Source organism: Phalaenopsis equestris, unplaced genomic scaffold (assembly GCF_001263595.1).
Source record: "Phalaenopsis equestris unplaced genomic scaffold, ASM126359v1 Scaffold000204, whole genome shotgun sequence".
In the NCBI taxonomy this organism is placed as follows: Eukaryota; Viridiplantae; Streptophyta; class Magnoliopsida; order Asparagales; family Orchidaceae; genus Phalaenopsis; species Phalaenopsis equestris.
Genome location: NW_018164646.1, coordinates 448,783 through 456,538, shown reverse-complemented (window position 1 = coordinate 456,538; position 7,756 = coordinate 448,783). Strand labels below are relative to the sequence as shown.

At 35.5% G+C, this 7,756-nt stretch overlaps 1 protein-coding gene across 5 annotated transcripts; it reads left to right on the top strand.

Moving 5' to 3' along the window:
* The first annotated feature begins 766 nt into the window (after window positions 1-766).
* LOC110023030 (B3 domain-containing protein Os03g0120900-like) lies at window positions 767-7,310 on the top strand. Of its 5 annotated transcripts, none has more exons than XR_002293835.1 (3): window positions 767-2,116; window positions 2,269-2,339; window positions 5,033-5,046. XR_002293835.1 is itself a non-coding variant. In XM_020722239.1 (3 exons), exons 1-3 carry the CDS (start codon window positions 1,146-1,148, stop codon window positions 7,009-7,011), a joined length of 1,158 nt encoding a protein of 385 aa, XP_020577898.1. In that variant the 5' UTR covers window positions 767-1,145; the 3' UTR covers window positions 7,012-7,310. The 5 variants fall into 5 exon arrangements, 4 of the variants coding, with proteins under 4 accessions (XP_020577898.1, XP_020577899.1, XP_020577901.1 ...); XM_020722239.1 differs by lacking the exon at window positions 5,033-5,046 and adding an exon at window positions 6,914-7,310 and having other exon boundaries at window positions 2,251-2,339; XM_020722240.1 differs by lacking the exon at window positions 5,033-5,046 and adding an exon at window positions 6,949-7,309 and having other exon boundaries at window positions 2,251-2,339.
* The last annotated feature ends 446 nt before the right edge of the window (window positions 7,311-7,756 follow it).

Genomic DNA, 7,756 nt, shown 5'->3' with positions numbered 1-7,756 from the left:
ATTCCCTCGAGGTACCATGGAGTCACATGCTTTGATCACCTTTAGTGGAATCTCCTCGCCCAAAGAGTAAACTATCCATTGGGTTAAGATGACTCACCCTCTGCCTGATGTTCTATTCTTACTTAGTCGGTAGGAATCCACATGGCGAAAATTAATGCTTGATGATTGGAACAATACATCTGATCAACCAATGTTAATTAGAAGGATCAGTCTACCGACCTTTATAAGAATTTCAATCAATCATCCTTGCCTTAGAAATCAACCCATGATGATCCTTATCCATCCGGCTGATCGACAACACTAACCACTTCACATCATCGACCTCATAGACCGAACCGAAGAACAGTTGGGCCCTAGGCCCACAGTTGTACAATCCCCATAATTACCTCTACATACCATGCTTTAATAAGAGCACAAATTAATGTAACTTCAATTCTTATTCCCACATGTCTATAAATAGACGATCATTTAATGAATAAAGGTTTATACCATTCCCTCATTTTACTATTCAATAGAGCACTTATCTTTTTTTCTTCTTCTTGTATATGATTCATAGAACAATTTAATAATATGACAATTTAAAAATGAACAATCTTTTTATCAAATTAGTTTCATCAATTCTAAAATTAGTTTTATCCAAAGCATCTTCACAAAATTTATCTGGTAGCATGTCAAGCCCATCTTCTCTCTTTCCGTGAGCTATCTGCATCATATATAAAGGCAAAAAAAATTCATGGGCCACCCGACTAATTCCTTCCTTCCTCATCTTCTCCCCCATCTACACGTCTGAATTACCTCATTACCTCTCTCTCTCTCTCTCTCTCTCTCTGCGCCCTCTTGAGTTCCTCGCTACCAAGGTTTGGTTTTTCGAAGATAATTCTCTCTGGCTCTCATATTCTTTCGGGAACTTATACTCTTTGTTCTCATCGGAAGCTTCCAACCAGTCGGAGGAAACCAGGAGTATTTTTCCAACATCCTCTCTATCTCTCTTACCCTCCCTCAATATTCAGTTTCTCAGCTCAGCTCCATGCTTCATCCGTCTCAAACCGAAACAACGCCTTAATCCCCACTTCCTCTCCCACACAGCCAACGAAGAAAACACGCATCTTTCATCCTCAAATCCATCACTTCCACCTCCCATCCTCATGGATTTCACCCACATCAGAAATGAAACTAAGTTCTACACCGAAGACCAATCCTCAGAAGACGAAGAAATGGACAAACAAAACAGCGCAACCGCAACCCAACCCCCCAAAATCCTCCCTTTCCTTCCCACTCCCTCCCCAACTTCTTCTTCCTCCCCTCCCCCTCCATTCCCACCCACATCAATACAAAAAGAACACATGTTCGACAAAATCGTCACACCCAGCGACGTCGGCAAGCTAAACCGCCTCGTCATCCCCAAACAACACGCCGAGAAATACTTTCCCTTAGACACCGCCGCCCACGACCGTGGTCTCCTCCTCAACTTCGAAGACCGCAACGGCAAGCCATGGCGTTTCCGATACTCCTACTGGAACTCAAGCCAGAGCTACGTCATGACCAAGGGTTGGAGCCGTTTCGTTAAAGAAAAAAGCTTAGATGCCGGAGATACCGTTTCCTTCGGCCGCGGAATGGGAGAATCCGTCAGCCATCGCCTCTTCATTGACTGGAAACGTAGACCAGATCCACTCCTTAATCCACCCAACACAATCCGCATCCCCCGCTTCTCTTACCATTCCTCACCCACATCCTCCCATCCTCACCCCTACCTCTCCCTTGCCCGCTCCGCATCCGCCCCTTGGTCCGCCAGCCGCCTCTTCATCCCCCACACGCCCACCCCTCCTCCACCCTCCGATCTCTTCTACTTCCGCTCTACCTCTGCCGTCCCCGGCCAGTCGAGCCCGCTACCCACCAAGCCGAAGCGCGTCCGGCTCTTCGGCGTCAACTTAGACCAACCTTATGATGAGGCAGATAAAACTAAGACCAACGGGTTCATAGGACTGCAACTCAGCTCTACTGTTGCTTCTCAAAATCTCTGCCTTGGTACCACCGAGCCGTTCTCCGCGGCTTCATCCTCTTCATCAGCCAAATTTAGCAGCCATCATTCACCTCCTTTTGATTTTGACGTGTTATAGTTAGTTCTATTTCCATTGTATACTAATTTGCCTCACTCTTCATTTCCTTCCAACAAACTTCATGGAACTGTAATTGCACAATTTTATATTCTATGAAATTCATATATGTTCTTAAATATATTATTGTGGATAGTTTCGTGATGTTTTTCAGGTGTTTCGTCCTGCTCTTGAAAGCTATGCAGTGTCCAGAAAAAGCTTGGAAACTACCAAGGGATGATGAAGGTTAGACACATACAATCCCTCTCCTCCATTTTTTTTCCTTCCTTCTTTGTGTCTCGATTGGGTAATTAAATAAACTTATACTATGTATTAAAACAATAGATCCGAAACTCTGTATTAATTTTCACCTTTAATTATACGAATGAAAATGAATGGGAGCTACACATATTCCATTATTCTAGGGTATTTGTAGAAGAAATCATTGTAGAGGATGGACAGTGCATGGGGAAAACATTACGGGTGGATGACTGTACATTTGACAGATCTGTCCGTCGGAGCAGTGTATGAGGCAGCTTTATAGGCATACAACTTTTTTTTTTTTTTTTTGTATTTCCTTTTGTATGCTATGTATTTCTGTTTTCTGTAGCATGGTATATGTGTGGGTTGGGGTGTGGGAGATGTGGGATTATCCTAATAAGGTTAAAATAGGTGAGCATTTTCTACTAGGGCTGCACAATTCTGCGCACCCAAAAAGAACAAAAGTAATGGTGAATGAAGACAAGCATAAGTTTCTAGAAACATTAATGTGCGCAGAGAAGGTGAAAGAGAAAGGTGAGAGGAAGAATTAATTTACAGCAGAAGGAAGGTATCATGTTAATTATGTATGATGCATGCTTGAGAAATATGGAAATTTGTAATGAAATCTCTAATTAGGCTTCACAGTACATTTCACGTGATTGTGTTTCCTGAAAGGAAGGTGATAAATGCACATAAACTAAATCAGAATTCAATCTGTAGGATTATGCTTTTCATTGTCAATTTGCTTGATTAGTCTGTCTGGTTTCTTATGTATCATCATTCTTGTGCTTAATTGTCTTTTATGAAATATTTATTGCATTTCTAAGGGTGTTTTAGTTTCTAAAAATTTTTATTTAACTTATGTCCATCTCTCTTAAGTTGGTCTTGTCAAATACATGGGTTTTGTCTTTTTTGAAATAATGTCAAATTACTGTTATTGCTCGGCACATAAGACACAGATCTATCTTACTATTCCACCATATTCTGGCAGCATTAAATATATATATATACCAAGTCTTTCAGGCAGTTATAAAAGTTCATAAATTCTTGTATCAGCATGGTCTATAAAACTTGATCATTGGTACTATACAAATTGACAAATGACAGTAGTACTACATGCCTTATGAATAGTGAAGATTAAGAGGTGAGTATATTTTTTTTATTTTTTTGGCCAATAAATTTTATCAAATAATAAAATAATATAAAAAATAAAGAAAATAGTAACTATGATCATGTGCCTTTCAGTACTGTTAAATACACCAAAATAAAACCGCTGTTTAAATAAAGTTAAATTTTTGTATATCTTTTGTTTGATAAAAAGCTATTGTTTTTTAATATTCTTCCTTACATCCTTAATATTATGTGAAGTTGGGCACTAGTTTGCTTCTTATGCTAGTATATGCTTAAATAATAAATTATATTAAGATAATGGTTGCATTTCACTTATTTTTAGTTTATAAGATCATGCTGAATTAGGGGGATTACTTTTTAATACCGATGATCAATTACTCTTAAGAATTTGTGAAGTTTAATGTATTTTATAGTCACAAGTGTTCATTAGATATGAGTGCAACAAAATCATTGATTAATTAATTATTATTTCACTTAACAAAAAGTATATATAATAAATTATAAATATATATAATAATTTATAAAATTTAATTTAATCAAATTTAATTAATGATATGCTGGTATAAATTTTTCATACGAATTTATATTTATGTGAAAGTGTGTTTTTTAAAAAAATGGCAGTAGGTGCAGAATTCGAATTCTTTGAAATTGGAAGGAAATATTACATCTGGATGATGTGTAGATGATGGCGTGGATCGCGCCACGCCACCGAACCCACGGCATGGTGCAATTCACGACTGTTCTACACATCTGGTTAACCGAACATAATATTTTTTTTCTGAAAAATGGCATTCAACTTGTACCCAACTGGTGGGCTAGAGGTTGAGTGCTTATGGATTAATGATAGATCAGTTAATCCTGTAAAACACTCTCACTTCTGAAGTAATTCCTTCTACCAAGTTCATGTACCCAGAAATAAGAAATTATTGCATCTAACTCTGTTGTTGATCTAAAATGACCATTACAAATGTCTACTTCACAATTATTTGCTGTACATTTGAGTCCCTATTAGTTTAGTTGGTAAAAAGTTTAGATATTATTATCATAGTATCAAATTTGAATTCAGACAATATTAAATTTAAGTTTTGACCCTCACTATTTTAAGAAATAATAAACTAATGGCAGTATTGTTGGCCACGTAAAACTGATCTTTATGTATATATCATTGCTTCACCAGCTTCATTATTAGTTTTGTCCCATAGCTCCACATTAATCATTTTGTTCCTTTAATGATCCGACTATTGCAATGGTTTTACGTTGTAAAATGTTTTACTTATTTAAATATTGATGTTGGACTATTTGCATCAATCTCGTTGCATTTACTATGATCTTCCAGCCTTCAATATGAAGGTTATGTTTGTAATGGATTCTACTCTCACTCTCTGTTTAATAGAACAGGTTTACATGTATAAATCCCTTATGCAGTAGGAACAATTATTTTTGTATATGCATGTTACCACTTTCTAGTTAACATTTTTGTAGTTCTAGAAACCTGCTACAAAATTTCTATACAACTTTAATGCCACTTTAAATGATTTTTTTTGCAGGCACATAAAAGTAATGATGTGTAGGGTTAATTATAAGCCAAATTAGTGATTTCATTGAACCTTGCTTAAATAGCTTAAATCTTTTTAAACGGGGTTTTGGCCTTGTGATTCATGCCCCCACTTCTAGTCTGAAGGTAATGTATTTCAGCCCTTACTCATCCTCTTAACTCATTGTTTTTTGGAGAAAATAAAAACCAAGGAATGTTGTCCATCATCTCGAATACCAAAAGATTTACTCATTATATATAAGGAGTTTTTTATTTTTATAACCTATTTTTACACCTCACTTGCATTATATGGTTTTTTTAGCTAATACTTTTTTGCCATTTCTTTTGGTTTTTTTTAGCAATAAATAAAATTTATTAAATTTTCATTTACATGAGCTATATTTAAGAGAATTTGGTTTTGGCTTCTATTCTTAAGCTAGATGTAATTAGTTTGAATAGCATAAATCATAAATTGGATAGGGCATATTTGATTCTTGAAATACTCCATAGAAATAAATGACATTAGCCCAAGAAAAGGATAAGATGACAATTAAGGCTTGATGACAAAATACATTCTCGAATAATGTTGTAAGGGATACATTGTCAATAGTTTTTTGGAATTCTCTTGGGATTATAGAGTCACTCAGAGGTATCACGCTCAGGGTCTGTTTGGGGCAGTTGCAGCTTATTAAACAATAGTTGTGAAGTTGCTGAAAAATAATCTGATGTTCAAAAAACTGCGGTGACTATTGCAATTTTTTTTCTTTTTGAGAAAGTCATATCGGAGCTAGAAAGTTGCCACCGCACTTAGTCAGGCCCGGTGGGAAAGCTGCTAAAATGTTATTTATCCAAACAAATAAAATTGTGGTGTGGTGTCGCACCGCCACCTTAAAAGGACCCTCAACCATTATGAATCTTGAAGAATTTTAAATGTCAACATTAATTAAATAATATTGAATACAAAAGAAACTTAAAAATTATTCACAGAGTGATTGTCATGCATTATCTTTTAAGTCACAACATTCATAAATGAAAACCACTGGCATTAGATATATTTTATCCTTCAATTAGTTTACAATTAACTTTCCATTACATGCATATTAATTAATTACTTCAATCAAGCACTCAAGAGATATATATCTAAGCATTGACATAAATCTAACAAAACAACTTAAGAAATGCTCAAACATTAAACACAATCATTACATAACTAACAAATACATTTTTACACATTTGCGAAACTTTCTTTTGCTCATTTCCTTGTAATCCTCTATAATAGTGAATATTTTATCTTGTATTTAAACATCTTGGATGTGTGCTGCAAGACTTAACAACCTAATTAATTGTGTTCTCTATGTTTTCTTATTTAAATAATGTTTTGTTATTATAGCATCTTCATAACCCATTCCATCAATATCTCATGTTGAAATTACGCTCTCCATTTTGAATGCTATATTGGCGAGCATCAAATTTTTACACCCCTTTTACACTAGAGAAAATATATGCTTGACTAGATGATTTGCATTAGTAATTAATCACCCTTACATTAGCAATCTTTGTTGCTCTAAAGTACTATACCAGTTTAGAAATTCAGCCACCTTAATTAGTCTCATCTTAAAGATAAGAATGCTATCGCAAATGATAACTTTTTTACACCCCACTCATTCTAAAAGTTCATTAAGGCAGTGTTTGGTCACTGCAATTTGAAATACATTGTAAATAGAATGCATGCATTTTAAAAATTTCAATGTTTGATGGAAGAAAAAACAAATGTAGATAAAATTAAAATGTATTTAGAATTCCTCTAATTAATTTTTAATGCATTTGAAATTCCTTTAATTCTTGATAATTTTAAATACATAGCTAATATAAACTATTGGTTTGTCTCCAACAGCAAATGCTCTGACAATCTCTCATCAACATTGCCAGATATCCCACGCAGTTGTTGTCAGTCATCGCCACATGCCACCCAAAAACTATCTTAACTGTTGATGTCCATCACCATCATTTGTGGTCACTGTCTAGCCATTGCTTCTCTGTTGTCGATTGTTGTCTGCATTGTTGATAGTTTTCAGTGGCTACTACCAACTGCCTCCTCGCAACCACTTGATAGCCACTGCTTTTCGGTCATCCTCATAGGCCACTATTGGCCAAACTTTTTCAATAGCAGCTACACAAGAGTGTTACACTGTATTTGTGATATAGGGATTGTTTGGGGCTTCTACAGTTTATTAATAAGCAGCTAATCCAGATAAGTTGTTGATCAGCAGCTGATCCGAATAAGTTGGTTGGTTGTTTGGTTTATACTGTTAGAAAACTGTTATTTTGCACCTACTTCTGGATAAATGATCATTCTTCCCTTTTGTAGTAATATTGTTTGCAACAGAACTATCATAGCAATATATTTGATACTTGAGAAGAAAAAAATGACTTGAAAAGATAAAAACTATTTCATAACAGTATAAAAAGTAAGATACAAACCTCACTTAACATTGCGTATCAAGATTGATAAAAAAAGAAAAATACTATTAAATATATAACTAAAAAATTAATATTATTAAATTTAAAATCCAAACGACATATGTCATGATCTACGTCGTCCTCTAAGGATACCATCCAACCCCGATCACTATCGACAGTGAAATCCGACGGACTGTCTGCCCACCAGAAGAAGTCACACTTCTGTTTTATGTCTCGCAAACACCTGTAGAGCTGTCTCCCGGAGCTGTGTCCGACA

What these genes read in the sequence shown, in the direction of transcription:
- LOC110023030 (XM_020722239.1), top strand. Translation starts at nt 1,146, where the DNA reads ATGGATTTCACCCACATCAGAAATGAAACTAAGTTCTACACCGAAGAC. An exon ending in TTTGATTTTGACGTGTTATA is followed by an intron (nt 2,117 to 2,250) that starts GTTAGTTCTATT and finishes TATTGTGGATAG; the next exon opens with TTTCGTGATGTTTTTCAGGT. An exon ending in ACTACCAAGGGATGATGAAG is followed by an intron (nt 2,340 to 6,913) that starts GTTAGACACATA and finishes TGTCTCCAACAG; the next exon opens with CAAATGCTCTGACAATCTCT.